Here is a 25,083-nt window from a genome sequence, read left to right as displayed (position 1 = left end):
TTATCCCTGTACTGATCTCCGGGACCACCCCTTTCCCCTCCATACTTATCCCTGTACTGATCTCTGGGACCCCCTTCCCCTCCATGCTTATCCCTGTACTGATCTCCGGTACTTGATCCCTCCCATGTTTGTACCCCGCATGCTAATCACACTGCACTAAGTGTCACGTCCTCCTGTCTCCTATAGGAAAGTCATCAGAAGAAGAAGAGGAAATCGGAATCTGCGGTCAAAGATGAACAATACGACCTCCTCACAATCGGCACAGCAACCGGCACCATATTATTGTACAGCATCGTCAGAGGAGAACTACAAAGCAAACTGGTGAGTTGGTTTCTATCGGCTTTCTCTGCTCAGAACTGATATTTCAGTGGAGTCACCTCCCTATAAGAGACGGTGGAGATTGGTGAGATGTCACTGCTACAGGCACTGCGCCCAGTGATGTGTGAGCCAAGGATAGCCGAACCTGAGAACTATTATGTGGCGGTTCACCAGCCCGTGTGGTGGCTGCATTAGTGTTCTGTTTTTCAGCAGGTACCGAAAATACCGGCTGACCTCATACACAGAAGCACAAACAATGTCATCTTTCTATAAACTTCATCCCATTTCATGAACATGAGGACAGGAAGACCTATTTTTTTAAGTCCAGGCTGGGTGACCACCATGGTTCCCTCTATAGAGGAGTGTTGTCACCCCAGGACAGGAATTGTGTAAGCAGCAGGATACCCAAGTAAAGTAAAGGGGAGAAAAATCTCAAACTAATGAAGCCACCACATTAAAAGTGACACTAAAGTCAGCAGATCCCCCCCCAAAAATTCAGGTATCGCAACTATTTAAAAAAATGTATCTTATTTGTGTATCACTCGGCTGCAGATCCGCAAATCATCTCTGAATTGGCGCTGACACTGTCCTTCCTTCTGGAGGGGGGCTATGTCTGTTCCCCATGGTCCCTGTGTGTTAGCATCTCTAGGTCACCATATTGCTTTGAATTTTTACAGATTTAGAGTATTACAGCAGCTGCAGTTTTGAATGGAAATATGAATGTCATTAAAAAAAATGTTACCCCCAAAAATCCAGAAACACTTCTCGGTACATGTGTACGGCATTAGTCCGGTCACTCTGATGGTCTCCGCTATCTACCTGCTCAAGGCTGCTACATTGTGCAGTCTCTACCTGTTCCTGAGATAGCAACGTGTGTGTGTCCAACATTACACATCTACCACAACATTCTCCTAGGACCCCCCCCCCCCAAAGCGGATTGTGGAAGAAGATATTGTTTGCTCTGCTATTTAAAGGGAATGTATTTCTTCTTGCAGGTTGGTGGCCATGATAGCCGAGTAAACTGCATCAGGTGGCATCAGGACAATGGTTGTCTGTACAGTTGTTCAGAAGACAAACACATTATAGAATGGAACACACAGACCTGCAAAGTGAAATGGTGAGCCTGCGTCAACTTTGTGTTTTGTTACTATCAGAAAGTTCCCTTAACTTTGAACAATTCCTAGTAATGTGCAGGAAGGAAGGCTCTAAAATAAAATAAGTCCATGCATTCTTCCACTACTTCTCCTTCCGATTACAAAACGTGTCCATTTTGTGTTGGCTAGTGAGGAAAATCCATCCTGAACACGCTGACCCCGCAGGAAGATGTCATCTCATTTTATGTTATGGGGACAACGGTCACATTATGGGTTTCCTGTCTCAGTGGTCATTGAAACAGAATGTGAATCATCTCAGTTAGGGATGCACCCATACCAGATACTTGGCATTTTCATGAGAACTACCAGGGTTGCAGCGGTTGCAGCTGGGACCTGGCTCTGGTGCTCCACCACTGTCCTGAAATCATTCGTCTGTATTGTTTTAGAAAAACTGTTGCATGACAATAAACAAAAATGTATCAGTACTTGTATCTGTGAGGACTTGGGTGAGTATCAGTACTTGTACTTGCAAAACTGGTATCGGTGCCTCTCTGATATATGTTTATAAAAACAAAATCGTACATTAAAACAGATGTACAAATCCCGGGAGCTCCGTGTGCTCCTTACACATGACAGCTGCCTCCCAAGTTTTGAGTTTTTCTCTAGTCTAGTCTTGGAGCTGGAAAAGTACAGAGTATGGGTACTTGGTATCGGTGCATCGCTAATCTCAGTGAACGCATAGACAGCAGTAAAAACCTGACTGGTTATAAGGGTCTCTCATGCTAGCCAAAAGTAAATAGAAGAATTTAATCATTTGGGAAAACTGGATGCCATACACTTGTCAAAAAAAATCTGAACAGTTTCTTGGAGGAACATTGCGTCATAGTTATAAAAGATCTATCTCCTAGTATGCTTATTAGACACATCTTGGGGCTCAGGGGCACCTGGGAGGTCATGAGGAAATTGAACAATCTGCTTCCAATAGGCCTTTATCTGGCAGTCCTGTAGCATGTTCTACAGTTGTTGGAGACTACAGCCCTCCGGCTGTTGTGGAACTACAAGTCCCATGAGGCATTGCAATACTGACAGTTGGTCATAACTTGCAGCAGCATGTTGGGATTTGTAGTTAAAGCACAGCTGGAAGTGCGGATTTGTTCATCCTTGTTCTACAAGGTACTCAGGTTTTACACTATGGGCATAGAGGAGGGCAAAAACCTTGCAAGATGGGATGGGGCACATAGGTTCTGTGAAGAATATAAAGATTTGTTGTTTTTTGTACCCAACATTGTTAGGCAAAATGTATCCATGCTCAAGTGCCCCATGACCCTCCCCCACACACACACATGCTCTCTCTTTCTCTAGAGATCCCAGCTCTTCTGTCCCATGACAACTTTGTACAAAAGGCTACATGTCCATCCCCAGGGTGCAGAGTGAAGCCGAGTGATTTTTTTTTTTATTTTTTTTTATATATATATATATAGCAGACATTTCAGGGAGTGGTTTACATAGTGCACATCCCCTCAAGGAACTTACAATCTAATGTCCCTCTCACACATACAAGGGCCAATTTGCACAGGAGCCAACTAACCTTGCAGCATGTCTTTAGAGTGTGGGAGGAAACCGGAGTACATGCAAACTCGCAGAAGTGTCATGACCGGGATACAAACTGGGGATCCCCAGTGCTGCAAGGCCAAAGTGCTAATGACTAAGCCACTGAGGGAATCATTGTATTAGAAGAGGAGTCGCATAGAGCAGACAGTGGGTTATCCTTCTGGTCTCTAAGGCACTCCAGAGCAGAATCCTAATTTAATGTAATGACACTATAAAATATTACTTTTATCCATAGTAACACTTATTAAAAAAACAAGAAACTTCAAAGTAGGAAAAAGGTGAAATATAAATAACCTGAGCTGGTTATACTGCCACCCCTCCTACCTGGAAATTCTCGCTGTGATGATGTAGAATGGTTTTGCTTATTTCTGACTTAGAAATGGTGATTCTCTCTTGGCTGTCTGAGCGTGTTCCTTTCGGTAGTTGAAGGTTCTCGTCCCTGAAATGCAATATGGTAACTCTTCTCTTCCTTCTCCCCCTTCACAGCAAATGGAAAGCAGACAACAGCAGCGTCAGCTGTATGTGTATAAGTCCAGATGGAAAAATGCTGCTGTCTGCGGGGCGGACTATCAAACTGTGGGACCTGGAAACCAAAAATGTCACCAGGGTATGTTACACTGACTTGAGTGCTGAGTCTGGGGTAGGGTAAGGATATTGGTGATGTCCAGAAGCTGGGCATGGTAAGAGGACTATTTTGGGGGTCAATAAGCTCGGCAAAGATGCCTCTTCTGAGGTTCAACTATCGATTCACTTGGAACTCTTCGCTTCGCCTCTCATGTCATCCAATGTGATTTACAATTCAGAGACAATCAGTAAACATGGATGGGGTCTGGTCAGTCACTCGGTAGGTTATGTGCTGTCTTACCAGCTCAGGGCTGCTTCATTGTGCAGTCTCTGCCTGTTCTTGAGACAGCAACATCAATGTGGATGATACCGAGTTGGTTTATCTGTTTGTGGTACACCAATTTCCAGATTCCACAACACTCTCCGAAGACCCCCTTAGGAAGTTTTACTGTGAAGTTTCTAAGGAGATCCAGTCACTGTGACGTCTGCTTTTATTAAATGGAACCTGTGAGAATAGAAAAAATGTGTTTGTTTTGGTGCGGTCCTCCTGGTAATGGCATCACTGCCAAGTTATTGACCTGGAACAAGCATGCAGCAATTGAAGTGCAGCTCCACTTTTGCAGTCGAATTTGAGAAAACCCCTCTGTTGTGGTCCCAATCATACAGCATATCTAAAAAAAACAATTCCAGTATATTTCTTGCTATTTGGTTGAAGGTCTTTGTGCACATTCCAGGCTACTTTGAAAGTTGAGGATCAGACCAACCTTCCTCTCAACATACAATGATTTGAAGTCTGTGACCCTTTGTTAGGACACATGGTGTTCAAATCTAGTTCACAGCCGATAAAAGAAAGGTCTTTTTGCTATCTGTCCTGTTAATGGTATTTTTCTTCAATACCGTCCTGGGGACACATCAGTAACTGAGTAGAAGTCTCCAACGTCTGGCTTTCCCCTCATGTTTTGTATTGGTAACAGTGGTCACAAGGCCAAATATAGAGGGTGAAGCTTATACCTGTTCCTGAGACATTAACACCCGCAGCATAGATTAGTGCTGCCCTGCTCTAGCCGGAGGGTCCCATCCTGTTCATGTCATCCAATGTGATTTACAATTCAGAGACAATCAGTAAACATGGATGGGGTCTGGTCAGTCACTCGGTAGGTTATGTGCTGTCTTACCAGCTCAGGGCTGCTTCATTGTGCAGTCTCTGCCTGTTCTTGAGACAGCAACATCAATGTGGATGATACCGAGTTGGTTTATCTGTTTGTGGTACACCAATTTCCAGATTCCACAACACTCTCCGAAGACCCCCTTAGGAAGTTTTACTGTGAAGTTTCTAAGGAGATCCAGTCACTGTGACGTCTGCTTTTATTAAATGGAACCTGTGAGAATAGAAAAAATGTGTTTGTTTTGGTGCGGTCCTCCTGGTAATGGCATCACTGCCAAGTTATTGACCTGGAACAAGCATGCAGCAATTGAAGTGCAGCTCCACTTTTGCAGTCGAATTTGAGAAAACCCCTCTGTTGTGGTCCCAATCATACAGCATATCTAAAAAAAACAATTCCAGTATATTTCTTGCTATTTGGTTGAAGGTCTTTGTGCACATTCCAGGCTACTTTGAAAGTTGAGGATCAGACCAACCTTCCTCTCAACATACAATGATTTGAAGTCTGTGACCCTTTGTTAGGACACATGGTGTTCAAATCTAGTTCACAGCCGATAAAAGAAAGGTCTTTTTGCTATCTGTCCTGTTAATGGTATTTTTCTTCAATACCGTCCTGGGGACACATCAGTAACTGAGTAGAAGTCTCCAACGTCTGGCTTTCCCCTCATGTTTTGTATTGGTAACAGTGGTCACAAGGCCAAATATAGAGGGTGAAGCTTATACCTGTTCCTGAGACATTAACACCCGCAGCATAGATTAGTGCTGCCCTGCTCTAGCCGGAGGGTCCCATCCTGCCCTGCTCTAGCCGGAGGGTCCCATCCTGCCCTGCTCTAGCTAAAAAAGCTGATAATCATATTTTGATTATGTCTGACTTTTTTCTTTCCTGCTTGCTTGTTCCAGGTTCTGTCCCTAGACCAGGGGTAGGTAACCTCCTGGCTCTCCGGCTGTGGTACAATTACAAATCCTATTAGGCATTGCAAGACTGACTGACAGCTGCAGGCTCCCAGTGGTATGGTGACGTTTGTAGTTTCATTACATCTGGAGGGTTGGAGTTTGCCAACCTGCCCCTTTAGAGGCTTCATTTTAAAGCCGAAATAGTCTGTTATACCTTCCTGTTCCAGCTGTGAGGCCCAGGAGCTTCCTCATGAATGTCCACTTCACCCAGATTTTCAGATTCAACATTGACTAACCAGAGTTTGAATTACTTAAAGCAGAGCTCTGGGCAAAAATGTTCTTAACCCTTGGAGTGGGACACCCCACCCCATACTGCAAGGGTTAAATGCTCCTTTTTGTCTAGGTGCTAAGATAGTTGTACTCTCCCCATCCTCAGAGTTGGCTTGTTAGACTCGTCCCTGGAGCCTCTCTTTCCCCCTCCGCTGCAGCGGTATAAGGATCCTTGAGTCATGATCTATACACAGGCAGGGGAATTTATCAAAACTGGAGTAGACCAAATCTGGAGCAGATTTGCACTATAACCAATCAGCTTCTCTGCCTCACTGAAGAGAGATGCTGTTTGGTTGCCATGGGCAACTGCCCCAGATTCTGTTTGCTCCAGTTTTGATAAATCTCCCCTCAGTTTATTGGACATCAGGATGCCATGGAGCATACCCTTCCTGCAGTGGAGGAGTAGGCAGGCTTCAGGCACCAGAGAAGCATCGAGCCGGCTTAGCGGTTCAGGTCAGCATAACTTTTTATTTAAGCACCTAGACAAAAATGAGCATGTAACCCTCGCAGCGCAGAGGTAGCCCCATTCCAAGGGTTAAGATCATCTTTGCCCAGAGTCATGCTTTAACTCCAATACATGTGCACATGAATGAATGAATATTATCCCTGCACCTGGCAGACGTCTGTGTTGTACACTGAGATGGCAGAGAATAACCAATGGGGATTGCAGAAGAGATTGAATATGTATCTTCTGCAATATGAGAAAAATCTTCCGGCTCCATTGCTTTTTTCTTTCCAATGTTCTACTTCAAAAGTGGAACTTCATCCAGAACAAAATTGTGGGAAAGTTGGAAATTTTTTTTATGATTTTGGGATGCTTTTGAGTTTTCTTCTTCAGTGGATCACTAATTGAGTAGATTTTCCTCAACTGGAGAAAGGAGATCAGTAGAACAATCGAAGGATCTAACACTTGCTGTCTTTCCACTCCACATGACCTCCTAAATTCTCTTTTTTTATATGAGCTACCGGAGGATATGAAACCTGTATCACTCCGGTTCCAGTGCCAGTTTTTGAAGACTTGGGCTACATCCGCTCACATGCTGCCTGAACGTCATCTAACAGTCTTCCGAGTGCCATGGCACCGGTCATGTGATCTGGAACCTGAGGGATAACTGGTTTCATTTAGACATTCAAGTATAGGTTGCGGTTTTTAAACTTGAGCAAGCTGGTTTAAAATGAGAAATTCTCAGCTTTCTTCCTGGGTTTTATCAGGCGGTTGGTTGAACAGTTGTGCCATTAAATGTCTTCAGCATAGATTGATTTACAGGTATTGCCGTCGCCAAGCTTGCCGCTCATCTGTCGATCTTGTTTCAGCAATTCACCGGGCACTCGTCGGCAGTCACGTCCCTCATCTTCCTACGACCTCCGGGGGAGTCCCATTCATCCAGTGACACAACAGGCCTGTATTTCCTGTCTGGAGCGTTACACGACCGGTTAATCAGTGTGTGGTAAGCTGGCTTCGTTATCTGTGAGACTTGTGCGTTTGGGTTTTAATTCTTATTGACCAGAAGCTACAAAGTGTTAACAAATCTTGTTTAGGTTGACTATGCAGCATGCTGCAAAACCCCAGAACGGCATAACTTTCCCTGTGTGGTATAGAGATTTGATCTGATAGAAGAGCAAAGTGCCTTAGTCTGCAGTCACAAAGGGAAAAGCGCTCTATTATAGGTGTGCCTGAACCTTTGGACTTGTAGGAGTCTTTTCAGTCAGGATACAGAGACTTCTAGTATTGATTCTAACAGGAGTTGTAATGGCAGCAGATGCAGATTCTGGCTCATTTGACACAATTGTGTAAATCCTGGCGCTTGTGCAGTTCTTGGCTGTGTTCACAGATCAGCCCTGATTTCCCATAACGTCTTCCAGGACAGCATCACGAGATGGAATCTCCTCCCCCACACACAGGAAACACGTCACTTAATTTGCTTAAAAGACCCTCCTCTCCTCCACTCCCTCAGTCTTTTGTGTTTCCTCAGTCAAGCTGGGGAGCGCGTCACAGAACGCTGAGAAGGGCTTCCATGTGGTGATGCTGCCCGGGAAGTCTTCTTTTGTTTATGGCCTACCTGTGTAAGGTAGAGGGCACCTTGTAACTTTTAGTTAGTGTTGGAGTCGGGTGACTGGGGGAAAGGAGACTGAGGAAATGCTGCTTCCTCCTGTGTGCAGCTGATTGATGACAACATCTCAGCCTAGGCAGCACCACTGGACTGAAGCACTAGGACAAATAAAAGGTGTAGCAGTAAAAAAAAAAAAAAATTACTGTTGCCCTATATTGTAATGTGAAATTCATAATATCTGTAAGACCCCCTTAAAACACACATGTACTTTAACCATGCAGAGAAGAAAGGCCCATTTTGAGTTCATGTGTCAGGCTGCTCAGACTAAAAAGAATGCAATCTCTGTCCTTATCCGGGAACTGTTCATCCGAATAAGTGATGTATGCCTAGTACACAGCTAGAGTGATTCTCCCAAGTCGGTACTATAGTGTTGCAATGTATAGGATTCCAGAAGTGTAAAAGCTGAATTGAAGGCAAGAGCCAAATAGTTGATGTATTTGGGACCCTCTACTTGCCGAGGGATTTGTAGTTCTGCTCATCATGTGAACCAGACATGTCAGCATAGCCAGAGCCTGGGCAGGCACATATCCCCAGCTAGATGCTTGGACAATCAAGGCGTAGCAGGACAGTCATCTTTCTCTTCCTCTTAACACGTTTACTGTGAGCGCATGTGCACTGCAGCTGATGGCGTCTAAGGTACTTGGCGTTCTGCTTTGCAGGTAAAAAGTTTAAGAGGACACGCAAAATTGTTAAAGATAATGAGTAGAGCGGACGTTATGGATCAAGGTTGGCCAATTAATGTTTATGATTGTACCTGAACACTTTAGGAATGGTGTCGCAGTGGGTTTAGTACTGGCACGTGCGGTGATGATATCCAAAAATGTGGTTTCAACTTTCTGAATCCAGTGACGACATCTCCTTGGCTGTGTCTGAGCATTGCCAGTCACCCACTTGTGTCCACCTTCCTATGTACTTGGGCTCTCCATCAGATAACATGCGGCACCATGCAACTTTCACCACTTCTGCTGCACAGGCGTCGCCTGAATGTGAAGTGAAGCAATAATGTTCATGGTTGACTTTCTAGCACTTGGCCTATAAATGCACTATGTCTTCTAGGCAGGTGCGGACCGAAAAGAAAGCGACGAGCGCAGTTCTGTCCTTTACACTCTCAGATTCTCCGGTTGCTGTAGACCTGGCGCCTTCAAACGGCAAAGACGAGGTAAGACTTGAATATTTCTTCTCTCTGCAGTCTGCTTATTCAGATAGCATAGACCAGTGATGGCGAACCTTGGAACTACAAGTCCCATGAGGCATTGCAAGGCTCTGACAGCCACAGACATAACTCCCAGAGGAAGATGCATGTTGGGATATGTAGTTTTGGCACAGCTGGAGTGCCAAGGTTCGCCACCACTGGCATAGACCATTGTTGGACTATAGTGAGCCGGACCAATCCCCACATGGTATGCCATATGTACCATCCCACATAGGCTTAGTGCGAGATACCCACAAGTCTGCGCCCGTTAAAGAGACACAGCAGTAACCAAGGTGAGTCTAGTAATGTCACGCTAACTGCAATAAGGGTGATTACGTGGGTCTGTCTGTCTGTCCGTCGAATGGCTTAAACACTGGTAACCACTTTCCATCTACAGTTCAGTTTATTTAGTGTACGTTTTTCAATGTTGATATAACTGCAAATGCAGATGTCCACTTTTGGGTGCTTGAGATCCCTTGCATGCCACTAGTAGCCCCCCTCCTCCCATCCCTGTAAGAGTGGTCAGCTGTGATGATGAGCAGAGAATGGTTTCGCAATCTTCTGATTTGTGCTGATGTTGTCATCTCTTGGCTGTCTGAGCAGACACTCTAACTAGTGATAGGATGTTGGATGGGGTAAGCAAATTCACTGGATGAACTCGCCACAGCTCAAGAACTTTATGCAACTGATGAACTATTTTCTACAGGTGTGTGCAAACTGTTACATACAGAAAGGTTATACTTCAATGAAGGACATAGTAATTATATGAACCTCGTTACCCACTTCACAAAGAACAAGAAAAACGGGAGGTCAGCAAGTCTGTTAGACTTCCCTCAAGTAATCAGTTGCCTTTAAAGACCAGGCCTTGAGGGATGAGCCAGGTTCAGATGGTATTCACAAGAGTTTGGCTTAATCCTTTTTGGTGGACTGGCTCCACCTAATGGTTGGTTAGGTCTCTTGGGTTACGATGCTTGGATGTATATCTGAGAACTACAGACTAGGTTATGGCGGGACTGGACAAATCCCGCCATAGGTGCCCAGGTGCCACCATTCGAGGGGTGACACCAAAATGACAGTCATTTTGCTGTCACCTCGCGCACCCCCCCCCTCCCCCCTATGAAAAGTCGGGCGCTCGGTCACGGACCAAGACCCAGACAGTGTCGGGAGAGAGGAGGGGACCCGGCGGCATACCTCATCCCGCTGGGTGGACGTCCCCTCCTCTCTGCCGGCGTCCATCACACCTCCGCGCGATGGCGTCACGGTGGGGTGTCATCCGGTCTCCGCTCCAGGTGTCGCCCAGCCTCGGGATGCCCCTGTTCTGTCGCACATAGATTTGATGTAAGATGTTACTATTCTTCAGCTGTTCAGTTTGTTCTGTGTATGCCTGATCTTTATTCTATTGATCTCATCCTGCAGCCTCTGAAGCTGGCCGTGGTGTCCAGGGATGGACAGCTGCACCTATTCAAACACGTGTTAAATGGGTAAGATACAGTGGGATGTTATAATTTGCTGCTTTGTCCTGATAGACCTTTTACATGCCAATGGAAAGCTTGTATAAACAACAATGTTATTCAGCTACGCTGAATAGTTAAAGGAGAACTATGAGGTGAGTGCTTTTCACTCACCTCATAGTTTTAGCCGACCTGTGACAATGAGACTGTCACAGGTCGGCTCAGTAGATCGGGAAGTGAGCGAACACATACCAGTGTTCGCTCACCTCTCGATCCTGTCACGGCTCTCTGCCATGGCAGGGGAGGGGCTGGATTCCCCGCTCCGATACGCCAGCGCTGACTGGCGGAGGGGGAGGGTACAGCTGGCTCTGCCTCTTGATGGGCAGAGCCAGCTGTCACTCGCGCAGCTGGGTGGATCCTGGCACAATTGTCGGGATCCGCTTCAGCTGCGGCGTCTCAGTATACCGCGAGCTAGAGCTTGCGGTATCCTGAGCCTAGGGTGACGGGAGGACGCTAGTTTGTGTCCTGTTACCCTAAGGAGAACTATGGGGAAAAGACTTAACCCCATAGTTCTCCTTTAATTCCCCTTTATAAATAATAGAGCTGGTTATGGATCACTGTCCAATAAATGCTTTTGATTTTACTTGAACCCTTTAGTTGTAGCTTTAGGAATGGTGTCACGGTGGGTGTAATACTGGCACATGCGGTGATATCCAAAAATGTGGTTTCAATTTTCTGAATAAAGTGAAGACACTTCCTTGGCTGTGTCTGAGCACTGCCAGTCTGTCACCTACTGCTGTCCGCCTTCATATGTACTGGTAAGATGTTCGCCATCATATAACACTGCTCCATGGAACTTTTACTGCTTCTGTTGCACATGTCATGTTGTAATAAAGTGCACTGTTGGCTTTTAAACACACAGTAGGTGCTCTAGGCAGGGACAAGTGTGGGAAAAAAATCTCCCCATTGGGATCACAAGAAGTAAAAACCTGATGAGTTTATGGGAATGCGAAACACACTGGAAGTAGGTCAGAAGGAAGCCAACTGCAGCTCCGGAGGAGGTCTTCAGATCAAATGCTCCTGTAAATTAACTCTGAATGATCTTAGTCTCAAAGTAATGCAGTTGATAGAAGCCCATTGACGGTCCCTAAGGGCTGTGATTCCCAACCCATATGTTATGCAGCATTTGTCACCTACTCTCCCCAGTGGGGTTTTTGTACAGGTAGAGGCACTCGGCTGCTTCTGCCTGCACCCTGATCCCATCCCTCCCCACCAGGCTCGGTTTCATAACCGGATTCCATTAGTAAGAACTTGCATTTCCACAGGCCACCGTGATCTGGGAACTGGAAATGACTAGATGTTTGTAGACTTTAGGCAAACGACGATCCTGCTTGTAGAATACAAAATATTTCATTTTGTTCTACAAATGGTAAAAATCTTCATATTTTGTGCAATTTTGCTGGGTTTGATTGCGCTCCTGTAGTCCACAAAATGCTTCTATGGTTCTGTGTGAAGTTTGAGGTTTCTCATGACAATAAAAAAAAAATATTACAAGAAATGATTATCTTGGGTGTGTATTAATACGTGTTATTGTTTTAAAGGAACTATAAGAAGCCTGTTGCTCCCACCAGTACAGTACAGATAGCTACGTCGGGCAACGATGAGAGCTCCACGCCAAAGCCGGTACCCATTCTCTCTGCTGCCTTCTACCCGGATGGAGAGTCTATGTTACTTTACTATGGCAGCACCATGCAGCCAGTCATTGAGCAAGTGGTACGTCATAAGACCATGCTGACTTTCACTACAAGCTGTGTTCTGTATAGGGAACTTCCTGTGCAGATTGGATGAGCATTACATGGCTCAGGCCATTTGTTGGAAAAATGTGTAGGTTTAATTGAACTTGGATGGTTCCATATGGGCCAATTACGCTGCACATATTAATCTATAATAAAAAAATACATGAAAATACCTTATTACCAACAACGTCTCTTATTTGTGTATCGTAAAGTATAGGAACGTCACCAGCACGACAGACTTTGATGTCAGTGCAAATCCATTTATTTGATGTCAGCCATTACTTAAAGTATCAAGTGCTTTCGGGGACGCGCAGGGTACCCTTCATCAGGCTCAGATGGATGTTTACTCTGAGCCTGATGAAGGGGACCCTGCGTGGCCCCCGAAAGCGCTTGATACTTAGTGATGACTGACATCAAATGGATTTGCACTGACATCTAAGTCTGTCGTGCTGGTGACGTTCCTATACTTTATGATACACAAATAAGAGACATTGTTGGTAATAAGGTTTTTTCGTGTATTTTTAAGATTTAACAACTGAGTTTAGGGTCACTTTAACTGTTCTGCAGGTCAGGATTGCCAGTAGGAACTCTGCACAGTATAGATTAATGAATGTATTGAAAGTTTGCCATTCGGACATATGTAACTTCTTTTTGGTTTCTCTTTAGGCCTTTCAAACAGATGAACCCCACATATGCTTAGTGCGAGATACCCACAAGTCTGCACCAGTTAAAAGAGACACAGCAGTAACCAAGGTGAGTCTAGTAATGTCATGCTAACTGCAATAAGGGTGATTGCGTGGGTCTGTCTTGTCTGTCCCGTCGAATGGCTTAAACACTGGTAACCACTTTCCATCTACAGTTCAGTTTATTTAGTGTACGTGTTGCAATGTTCATATAACTGCAAATGCAGACGTCCACTTTTGGGTGCTTGAGATCCCTTGCATGCCACTAATGTTAGTAGCCCCCCCTCCTCCCATCCCTGTAAGAGTGGTCAGCTGTGATGATGAGCAGAGAATGGTTTCGCAATCTTCTGATTTGTGCTGATGTTGTCATCTCTTGGCTGTCTGAGCAGACACTCTAACTAGTGATAGGATGTTGGATGGGGTAAGCAATCGGCTAATAGACCAAGCATGCATGCACATTGGGTGTGGGAGTAGACTTATGGGACTAGCCTAAGTCACCAAGTTCCTGTTAAGTTTTCCCTTCACTACTGAGGAGGGGTAGAGGAATTTGATGAGCCCACCAGTACAGGGCATTTTAGGTTATATTTTGATTGGTGAAGGTCTTTGATTCTCTGGCACGGGGTTGTGGTAAAGCTGCTGGCACATAGCTGTGAGGTATATTGTGGTTTCCAATGACTTCTGTGATATGAGTTAACCTGTTGTGGACACTGTACTACACACACAGTTGAAACTTTCATTAAAGTACACTGGACATGTGTAGTATGCCGCGCCATTTTGCCCTGTCGCTGTTCCACCCTTGCACTTGCCGGCAGTTCCTGTCACAATGACGGCCGGCATTTGCTGTGTAAATATGGCAGCTGTAAAAGCCACTAAAGGAAAGACCCGACACAGATACAAAGGAACATTTGTTCCTTTTTGTATCCGCTGTTTCATCTGTAGTGGTAATACAGAAAAAATGTTTTCCTATTTAACCCCGTAACTGTGTTTTAAGTAATGACAAAGTTATACACCCCATTGGGGATATATTGGTGAGAGCTGAACTGGTTAATATGTGAGCGTTGTTTTTTTTTTTTTATAAATGTAGGTGAAAACGCCTGTTGTAAAATCATCGGGCACAAATGTCCTCGTCCCCGGAATTCCAGGACACAGTGCTGCTTTATCGGCAGCATCCCGATCTGCGCAGTCGGATAGGAAGCGGAAACCCAATGACAAGGAGGTAGGTGTGGTTTTAGGATTTTATTAAACTTTTATTACCATAGACTTTGTCTTGATGTCATCAGTGGTTCGTCTGCCAAGGTTGCCTACCCCTGTCCCAAATGCTACACTCCCATCTGTGCTGATATTCCAAATTCAATCATACCTCTAGGGGTCATGCTTGTGACTGCCAGTCTTGCAGTGCTCCATGGGACTTGTAGTTCAACAGCGCTGGAATGGGAAGGTTTCCTACCCTTACGTTGGGCTGCAAGGGTATCTTGTGCTGATTTTGGCCACAGTTGTATCTTTGCGCCCACATTATATTTTATTGTCCTGCCATGATGACTGCAGTCTGGTTTCGCTTGTGTCAGATAACAGGTGAAGACACCTCTCTTGGCTGTCTGAGTGGGATGATTGGAAGGATTTTTTTTCTTTTTAAATTTTCAAGTTTCATACAAAGAAACAAAGTATAAAGATCAAAAGTACATACAAAAAGATGAGCAAGTGCAATGGTGGTCATTGGTGACAGTGACCTCAAACTAGGAGGCAGTACATCCTGAGAAATGCAAATTCCAAAAATTCCCATTCACGTGTTTTGTCAGTAGCTCCTGCCTAAATGTAAGGAATGACCAGAGATTAAACGACTAGTTATGGTGCTGCAAGAAAGAAAAAGTAGCAAGACAAAGAAATGGCTAAAAGTAGATGGAGAGGAAAGAAAGAGCAAATGAATACAAAGACAGCAGAAAGCTGTCAGGAAAGCCTCCTCGCCTCTCCTCCTCCCCACACACAGCCATGAAGTCCACCCAGAAACTGGTCTCTGTAGGTATCCCCACGAGTAATGATTGGAAGGACTTTGATTCCGGGACTCACATTTTTTTCTCTGCCATAAACATAATTTTGGCTTATTAACCCATTCTATACCATTAACATACATTTGGGTTACTAACCATTTTGTGACTAAAGGTCACTGATGCCTGGATACCCAGGCTGGTTTTACCTGTGTTAAGGGGACTTGTTCTGACTACGTTTAACTAGACGGCTGCAATTTGCAAAGTTCATACTTCCTGCTGAGGTCTGTCAGACCTCGGTCAAGAGACCGCTGCTTGCACTGGACATGCTTTCCTACTCAGGCTGTGGCTGCTTTCTAAAGAAAACAAACTAAGCCATTGCTCGCATTTTGGGTTTGGTGCCCCTGGAAAGCAGAATTGTATTTTGGATTTAAACTACAAGTTCAGTTGGACTTTAGATTACTACTCTGCTTTCTTTAGCTAACCCACATACGCAGGGAATCTTATGTCATGTAATGTACCTTCCTCAGGCATGATGGAAAACGTTAGATGTCTAAAGTAAATTCTCCCTTTTTATGTATCTCTTGCTATGTTGTGGACAATAAGTTGTAAGGAAAATATCTCTTTTTTTAGGCCACTATCGAGGAACGGCTTGGTGCTATGGCTGTGGATGTCGAACCTCCCAAAGTGCAGAGTAAAGGCAGACTGCCACAGACAGACAACTTTTCAGTGCTGCTTGCGCAGGGTTTGGAAAGCAGTGACCCCCACATCTTAAATGTAAGTGTGTGTTGGGGTGGACTGCTCCTTTCTTATACTGTACTGTTCTTTCCTGTATTGTCCATTGCATGTAACAAACTTGAAATCATCTGCCCGTTTCATAGAAAGTATTCCAGACCAAAAATGACACTCTGATAAGGAAGACCGTGGCACAGATACCGTTGTACTCTGTCCTACCGCTCGTACACGAGGTGAGAACATTTCCTGGACTTTGTATAACCACCTGACATTTGGAAGTTCTTAAATGCAGTTCACCTATTGCTTAGTTAGCCAAAATTTACTTTTGATATCCTGTGATCCCTTGCACACCAGAAGTCAGGCTGAGAAGGGGGAAGAGGGGGTTGTCCGGATCCTTGGCTTATCCGGTCCAGTCACAATGCAGCTTAACACTTGTCATATTAATAGATGGAGGGAGAGATGGTTAGGCAGCTTCTACAGATGTTTGTGCAGCTGTTTCATATTCATACCGATCTGTTTTTCAGCTCACCAAAAGGTTACAAGGACATCCATCCAGGTAAGGACATGTGAATTTAGTTTTGAAGCCTTTTTTCGCAGTTTTAATTGAGGTGTCTGGTTTTTACCTATGATCAGAATCGACTTTCTTAGTGATCTTGCATTCCTAGAGAAATCTATTATAATTGCAGTTCCTGCAAGTCAGTATAAAGCCTTTCCCTGTGTGCACGATATGGCCACATGTTTGTAGACACCAGACCATCACACCTAGCAATAAGGCAAAAAAGTATGTGGACACCCCTACAAACGATTGTGTTTGGGTATTTCCAGTGAAGGGTACTTTTAATGCTACAGCGTACGAAGACATTTTACTCAATTGTGTGCTATTCCAGCCCTGGGGTAAGTTTGGAGATCTTCCTTTTCTGTTCCAGTAGGACTGTGCTCCTGTGTACAAAGCCAGCTCCATGAAGACATGATTTGGTGTGGAGGAACTCGATTGTCCTGTACCCCTGCCGAACATCTTTATGCAAATTGCAATCCAGGTCTTCTGATCCATCACCTGTACCTGACCGCACTAATGCTCTTTTGGCTGAATGTGCTGAAAGTCCCACAATTACACCAAACTCTCTTGGAAAGCCTTCCCTGAAGAATGGAGGCCGTTATGTCTGCAAAGAGGGGGGAAACTCCATATTAACACTATTTGGTTTTGGAATAAGAGTCTAACTAGCTCTAGTGTAAATGGTTGGGTGTCCACAAACCTCTGCCCAGAGTATATATTCCCGTAATGGGGGGGTAATGCTTTTGACTTTGCGTTTTGTCATAAGTTGCACCAAATGCCACAAACCTGGTATAGCTGACTTTTGGCAAGTGTGGTTTATCAGTCATAAGGCAACAACTAAGAACTAGAATAAGGGTAGAGAAAGTATATCTAAAATGCTGTAGCTGTATGATTTGGAACACATTGGTTTTGGTTTCCATCCTCCCTGCTTCTGCTCACCTTTTTGTCTGTCTTGTCTCTAGTGCGATATTGATGGTACGCTGGATGAAGTCGGTTCTCATTAATCATGCATCCTATCTTTCTACAGTAAGTGTTTTGCCTGGCCATTTTATTTCACAGCTCAGTACCTTTCTGCCAAATGTGGAGACCTGAAACAAGAAAATGAAATGTCATTTGTTTGTCTTGTGTAGCATCTATTACGTTGGTGTCCTGTTCTTATTACATTGTAGTGTCTCAAGTTTGTGGCTTGACCTTGCGGACGTGTACAGTAAACTGAATTGTAAAACACAATACTGGGCTATTTTTTAAAGTAAGGATGCTTTCAAAAATGGATAGTATATTAATGAACCTACTAAGTGCATGGGGGGGGGGGGGATGCCCAAATCATCAATATTTGGTGTGGTCACCCTTTACTGTTAAAACTGCATCAATTTCCCAGGTATTTTGGCAAACCATTTGTATTTTGGATTTTGCTGATCCAGTTCACGATTAAAGATTTGCACCAATTGTGAAGGGGAGGTGAGAGGAACTGTGATGGTGGCGAGATAGGCAAGATAATGGTGCCAGCACGCAAGAAGAATGTGGAGGGTGCAGTGGGGATATGATGTGATGGTACTGGAGGTAGAAGACGTTGCTTTATTTTTATGTGTTCGATTTACTACAAAATATATTCGGGAGTGTATCATATGTGTGCCCCCCTGCCCCACAAAATGTATGTATACGCTACTAATATGACCACTGGTTGTGTCTTTGTTGCGTTAAGTTTTTATTGTTTCGACTGTGTGTACTACAAAATACCGTATACAATGTCACCTTGTTATGCAAAATTATAAAAGTGAAAAATACAAATAAAAATTATCTGATGTAAAAAAAAAATTTGCACCACCAACGGGTGCTAATCTACAAGAGAGCATGCAGGTAAGTGGTGGTTGAACATCGATCCTTCAGCTGTTGAACTACAAGTCCCATAAGGCATTGCAAGGCTGTCAGTCGCAGGCAGATGCATAATGGGTGTCAGCCGGAGGGTAAAAGCTTTGCTACCCCTAATTTAGATTAAACTACAATCAGATCAAAGAATCTGCTGTGTAGGAGGAATGGAACTGGGTGAATAAAACGAATGAGGTCGCTTGGAAACCGATGTTCTTTCAAAATGGCAAGACTCGGCACAACGATAAACAGGGTGGTCTTACGGCATTAATAAGGTCTCACTGGCAGACTTGTCAAGGAAGGATGATGTTTCTAGTTGTGCTGTCCAAGCTCTTCTACAGAAGCATTTAGCATCGGATCCCTATGAGAACAGAGCGCAGTGGTTGACCAAGGAAACGTAGTGCAGCAGGTGAGACCTCATGGTGACTTCCCTTTGAAATGGAATGCTGTCTATTGGCACCATCAGTTCTGACCTAGCAGAAACCAGTGGGACCCTGGTGCACCCCTTCTACAGTTTGGAGAAATCTGTTCAGAAGTGGTCTTCCTGGAAGACTTGCTGCTTAAAAAAGCCATACCTTAAACTTGAAAACAAGACCAAGGGACTCGCCTATGCATGAAACTGCAATAAACTTGTGTGCAGAACACTGGCAGCAGGTGCTCAGGACTAAGGCGTTCAAATGTGAGCTCTGTAACTGAAGGCAGATTGAGATGGCATGGTCCCCACTGAACCTAGTCTGTCTGGGATTACATGACGAAACCTAAGGCCTGGTTCACACCTGGGTGCTTTACAGCGCGTTCCTGCGCTCTGTAAAACGCTCAACATGTGAAAACCAATGATTGCCTATGGGCGTGGTTCCCACCTGGGCGTTTTACAGCGCGTACGAGCACGCAAAGAAGTACAGGAGCTTCTTTAGGGCGTATTTGCCACGCATATCCATTGGGATACAGCCAGGTAGCCCTTGGAAGCGCGCGTTTGTCTTTTTTTTTTTTTTTTTACCGCGAATCGCATTAAAAACACGCGGCACAGCGCAAGGCAAATGCACATATTCGATACGCCTAGGTGTGAACCCAGCCTAAGCGACAGGAAGCCTAAATCCACAGAACTGGAATTACTTCTTAGATGTTTGGAACAACCAATCTGCTAAATTCCTTAAACTGATTGTAATTATTCCTCGGAGATTGGTGTGAAGGGTGGACACACTAAATATTGATTTGGTGCAGACTCGCTGATTGCTTGGCAGGTATTTAGCTTCTTTGTACAGAGGGCTGCAGGTTGGAATTATACCAGGGACAGGGTGAATTTAACTTCAGCCTGATTGGCCCTCTCGTATACAACATTTTCACTTGAAAAAGGAAGCTCCTGATGTCCTCTGCTGTAAAAAAAACCATAGTGTGTAGTGACTGTTTTCATACTTGCCGTTTTGTGTGCCTGGTGTAACCTAGATTGTCTTGCAGTTACCAGATTTGGTCCCTCAACTCGGCTCCCTATATCAACTCTTGGAGGCGCGGGTGAAGACTATGCAGAAAATGTCCCGTCTGAATGGAAAGCTCTATCTTCTCATCTCACAGGTGAGGCCTTCTGGGAGTAAGGTGTTTTCCCCTTAATCCCAGTAACCCATGTATGTGATCCATTGTGCACACATTGATGGGAAGAGGTTTATGGAGACTGCAGTGATGATTTTATGTCCCGTCCTAATGGTTTCTTTGTTTTACACTAGGTGGCATTATCTGAATTATCACAGAGGCTCAAAGCCAACCAGGACGCCAAAGTGGTGTATGAGGAAGGTAAGATCCTCTATTATCTGGTGTGTTCGGTGTAAACTGCAGAACAAAGCTATTTGTGGCTACCTGTCTAGATTGGAACAAGTCCTGATACTGGGCCAAAAGTTTGGGCTCCTGACCAGCACACCAGCTTTTTGGGTATACATGGGTGCTACTATGGATTTGAGCCCCTGTTTGTTGCTGTAACACCCTCCATTGTCTTTGAAAAGATTTTGGAGTGTGTTGGTTGGAACTTGTGCCCATTCAGCCATATGGACAAACCAAAAGGTACTGATTTTAGGATGAGAATGCCTGCATCTCAAATGGTTCATCCCAAAGGTGTTCAGTGGGGTTGAGATCAGGACTCTGTGCAGGGCAATTGAGTTCTTCCACAGCAAGCAGGCCAAACCATAACTTTATGCAGATGGCTTTGTGCACACATGCACAGCCGTGCTGGAACAGACGATTACCACAACGTCGGAAGAGCACCGTTGTCTAAAATGTCTGAAGTATTAACAGTGCTCTTCACTGGAAACCCCTAAACACCATCATGTTGAAGGTGATCCACATAGTTTTGCCTATATAGTGTAAATTTAATTGAAACTTGTAATGGCCACTACTAATAATTATACATGACATTATGAAGCAGTGCTAGGCATAGCGCGATTTTGCTGTTTCTTAATACTCTGGCACATTTATCATTGTTTTGAGTCATTGTCATCCCTTAAGAACCACTCCTGCTCAATAAAAGGTCCCAGCCTGGTGTTTTTGATATGGACCTGGTGTTTTTTAGATGGAGTGGTAATTTCTCACACCATTCTTGAAGTATTGATACATTGAAGGAATAACCTGTGTGCCAGTTCTTTGCGGACATTGTACAAGAGATGAGTTCACGTTTGTTTTCCTGTGCATAAAACTCAGACTGTACAAGAGTTCTCGGATCTGAATGTATTGCATGTCTATGAAGGTAATCCTATTTCCGTGTATCTATGCTGAGTACTATGGCCCACTGTAACAAGACGTTGTTGTTTTTTGTCTTGCAGAGTCTTCAGATGAGGAAGCCGGAGAAGATGAGCAGGATAATAACTCTGATGTGAGTATATTGGAGGCCTGGTTCTCAGGTTATACTGTTTGTCATGAATGCTCTGTACTAATGGAGAACGTTACGTGCGGAGCAAATGCTTTCTGAATCCACTAGAATTACTTGCTGGCATAGGGCGGCTTTGGATTGAAGGAGTGCAGGGGTGTGAAATTTAAAAAAAAAAAAAAAAAAAACTTCTCCAAGGACTAAAGCGGGGGCTGATCTACTCGTCAGGATACCAAAAAATAATTTTAACCAAAACCGTATTTAGCAGTGCTAAGAGCTTCTCATTGGTCAGCGCCGTCAGGTGACCGTGCTGACCAAAGAGTGCTTGCAATTTGCAAGCGAGATTCAGAATACATGGCACAGATGGTACTGGCGGACGGGGGAAGGCGCTTCTGCTGAAAGGCAAGTATAACGGGGAGGGAGAGGGGGCCAGATCTGTGCTGGTAATTCCATTTTCCCAAATTACTTGGTGTTACATACAGTGGTTGCCGCGCGGCCCCATTGATTTCGATGGGTTTACATCTGCGTGGCAATTGCTGAAAAAAGGTACATGGTTTTTTTGTGACACGCACCGTGCGATGTTTCCAACTGTGATTATGCGCGATTGCACAAGCGGTGTTGTCGTGTAATCTGCCTGGCGCAACTTGGGTGCCAATAGAAAATAATGGCACTGCTAGCGAAATAAGCAGTGGTGCGCGATTCTGTGACCACCTGGCCATCCACAAGATTTTACGCACATTGCCACGCGCGATCATGTATCTCTCACAATGTGTTTCACTTTATTGCGATCACACAGGAGATAACACGTCCCTGTGTGATTGCTTTTGGAGGTGACAGGTTCTCTTTATTGACCCGGTCACCTCTAACACAGGAGTTCTAGCACAGCACTGTGCTCGTGTTCTGTGACAGGAAAGCTGCAAGCATTCCTGTCACTGCTTATACGGAGCAGAGAACAGACATGCTCTGCTCCATCCTCTCTAACCTAATCTAATTTGCTGTGGTCCCAAAGAGACCCTTAAGACCGGGGCAGAAAGGGAGACAGCCGGAAACGGTATTAGAGGACACGGCTGCCAGAAAGAGAGGGGAGGAGAGGGAGAATCGAGCTAGTTACAAGTGATTTTGGACATCTGTACAGTCCCAAGATCACCTGTACAAAACTGCTCCCACTACATTTAGCCCTGCTGCCTGCTAGAAGCAGGACTACATGTAGAAAAAAAAAACTCACCCAACGCACGGAACTGCATGTCCCGAGCATCCGGCAATAGGAATTCCACACCCCTGGCGTGTATTGCAGCAAAAGTTCCATATATTGCCTTGATATCCATGCACGTATACTGAGCAGAGGGAAGACCTCTGTCCAATCAGGTTGGGATGTAAGGTTTAATTACACATCTGTTACCAATTGCCTCTTCGTTGCTCTTAGGATAATTGGGAAGAAGAGGAGGAGGAGGAGGAGGATGATGGTGAAGCTGAGACGTCGGGAGAGTCTTCAGAGGAAGACATGAACGTGGACAAAGTAAATGGCGATTCTGACGGAGATTCCGGGGACGAAAGTGAATAGCAGTTTTCCGGTGTAAGGGAAGATCGCCCTACAGTGCCCAAAACTGGCCGGCCCTCCACTGTGCCGACTCTTCTAGGCTGTGCTGGAAGATAGGTGACCTCAGGAGGATTGGGAGCTTAGACCAACCTACAGAATGTTTAACCGTGTCTGCCTTTTCAGTGAGAATCCCACGCGCCCTCCCTGTTCCGATCCTCAACAACTGGTAGAGACCATTCTCTGATGTTTCATCCACAACCTTCGGTTAATTTCCACATACATTTCTGCGCTCATTTCTGCCATTTTTTTTTTTTTTCCTGCCATTTTGTACAATGCTGTCATGTGACACGCCCCAAGGTGTTCAGTTTTTGCTAGCGGCGACATTGTGAATTTGCAGGAAATGATGGACACCATACTTCCTGCTCTGCGGCCTCACAGAAAAGAACTAAAAAGGTTTCAAACAGCTTAAGTCATGAAATGATCTTTACTTTTCAATCCCAGATGTTTGGCGACACGGGAGGGATCGAGCATGGAACTCAGTCCGATCACCACTTATGCAAATATTTAATTTTTATTCTAATCTTGATTTTTACATTTAAATCCGTGCATCATTGGCTTATTTTGTGCATTTATTTTTAAAAAAAGATAACGAACAGACTTCAGTTTTGTTTTTTTAATTAAACCTGTACAGTATGAAAATAGCCATTGATCCCATCGGTCTAAAATGAACCTTTAGACAAGTGGAATATTTTTTCCCCTTTAATGCAATTTTTTTTTTTTTCTTGGTTTTTTTTCAAGGCTGAATTTGTTGTGTTTGAGGCGGCTGCAGTTCTTTGTATAACCTCCAGGATATTGTACAGTATATTTGTCTATAAAGCTGTTAATGGCACAGTTAATAACGCCACCTTTGTAAAGTGAATAAAAAATTATAGTTCTCCTTTTGTCCTGTGTTGGTGTGACGTTCAGCGGTGTATTTAGGTTTCGTGCTGCCCTAGGCGAGCTTGTGTGCAAAGTGCAGCAGTGACCTTTACAAATGGGGCATTCTAGGATTTGAAGTACACTAGCAGCATTACACATCACAGCCAATATGTGTGTGCATTGTCCAATTCCACCCACTGGCCAAATGGGAGATGAGGAGGTCCGCTTTGGTCACATATCCACCACTTTTCTGAAGCTTTACAGTGAAGTAAGGGGACATAATGAGCTCTTTCCTGGAGCCGCCCAAGCCTCTGCCGGCCAGGCTGCGTCTGCCCCAGCCACGCCTCCTCTTTCATCCGGAAGCTTGCTGCCAGGCCCCACCACCAGCTGCCTGATTTTGTGCGCCAGGCAGTCTTTCCTCTTTGCAGGGGGGTGAAAAATGCTGGATCAAGCATTGTGAACGCCCTGCTGACATTCACATGTTCCTGTAAAGTTTGTCTGAATGGAAGTCATTCTAATGGCCAATCGGATCTCCTTTCAGTTTTTTGCAAATTGTTTTACATTTTTGTGGTTACACCTAAAGGTGCCCACATCTCATTTCTGTTTTCATGTCTGCATACTCATGGAGAAGGGAGGGGATATGCTGACATGAGGAAAGGAATATTAGAAGTATAAGCCAGCCTTTCTCAACCGGGGCGCTGTCAGGCTAGTGTGCCTCACCTTTTTGTGGTGGTGGGGCGGTGATGTGAAGGTGGAATGAAGACTGATGCGTAAGTGGGGGCTCCTGATGTGAAGGGGGCTACATGCAAAGGGTGACGGGATGTGGGGGGGACTTTGATGTGAAGGGGCAAACCCACTTTTTGTGGGGTCCCCCTTAAAATCTGCCTGGGGTGCCATTATAGAACCAAAGACCGAAAAACATGCCATAAAATATAACTAAAAAGCACAAGGATATGATTCCACATGAGTTGTACACTCTACAGAGAATAGTTAGTTTAGACAAATCTAATAATTATACCACCTGGAATAATATCTAGCGTCAAAGGTATACATTGGCATTTCATACCTCCAAGACCCAGCCTGAAAATCCTCATGCAATTTAAGAATATAATCTGAATGGGGTCCATGCTTTTCTCCGGCTGATAAACTTTGTAGACAAATACCTCAGTAATGGGTTTTTTCTTTTAATAGGTGTTTTTCTGGAATACAATGTGAAGTTTCAATTGTTACTGCAAGGACTGAAGTGCTCTTTTTCTTGGCTGCGGCCTGATTTTAGCCCACTGTGTTTGGTTTGCCTGTTTGTAGTACATATATAGTTTTTAAAATACAAAATGTTCAAAACAACGTAGAAGAAGCTGAACTATCCACCAAAACCACAAGAAGCACATCTAGCAGAAGAGCCCCGAGTATGCTAGCTTTCAGTGTGGCTTCACACCAG

The 25,083-nt window shown here is 44.5% G+C and overlaps 1 protein-coding gene across 1 annotated transcript in view; it reads left to right on the top strand.

Annotated features, from left to right (window-relative positions):
* The window catches only part of WDR43 (WD repeat domain 43), a 26,360-nt gene extending 3,334 nt beyond the window's left edge, over window positions 1-23,026 (top strand). Inside the window, exons 2-18 of the mRNA XM_018568145.1 lie at window positions 187-321; window positions 1,314-1,435; window positions 3,510-3,630; window positions 7,288-7,421; window positions 9,141-9,243; window positions 10,693-10,757; window positions 12,329-12,500; window positions 13,190-13,276; window positions 14,291-14,422; window positions 15,822-15,965; window positions 16,070-16,156; window positions 16,448-16,479; window positions 17,439-17,502; window positions 19,798-19,934; window positions 20,087-20,127; window positions 21,147-21,196; window positions 22,614-23,026. Of these exons, the coding sequence (XP_018423647.1) occupies window positions 187-321; window positions 1,314-1,435; window positions 3,510-3,630; window positions 7,288-7,421; window positions 9,141-9,243; window positions 10,693-10,757; window positions 12,329-12,500; window positions 13,190-13,276; window positions 14,291-14,422; window positions 15,822-15,965; window positions 16,070-16,156; window positions 16,448-16,479; window positions 17,439-17,502; window positions 19,798-19,934; window positions 20,087-20,127; window positions 21,147-21,196; window positions 22,614-22,751 (1,764 nt within the window). The 3' untranslated portion in view covers window positions 22,752-23,026. The remainder of the gene's footprint in view (window positions 1-186; window positions 322-1,313; window positions 1,436-3,509; window positions 3,631-7,287; window positions 7,422-9,140; window positions 9,244-10,692; window positions 10,758-12,328; window positions 12,501-13,189; window positions 13,277-14,290; window positions 14,423-15,821; window positions 15,966-16,069; window positions 16,157-16,447; window positions 16,480-17,438; window positions 17,503-19,797; window positions 19,935-20,086; window positions 20,128-21,146; window positions 21,197-22,613) is intronic.
* Window positions 23,027-25,083: the final 2,057 nt, after the last annotated feature.

Source organism: Nanorana parkeri, unplaced genomic scaffold (genome assembly GCF_000935625.1).
Source record: "Nanorana parkeri isolate BGI_ZX_2015 unplaced genomic scaffold, ASM93562v1 scaffold31, whole genome shotgun sequence".
NCBI classification, from domain to species: Eukaryota; Metazoa; Chordata; class Amphibia; order Anura; family Dicroglossidae; genus Nanorana; species Nanorana parkeri.
Note: the sequence above shows the minus strand (reverse complement) of the source record. Positions and strands in the feature narration are given on the sequence as shown.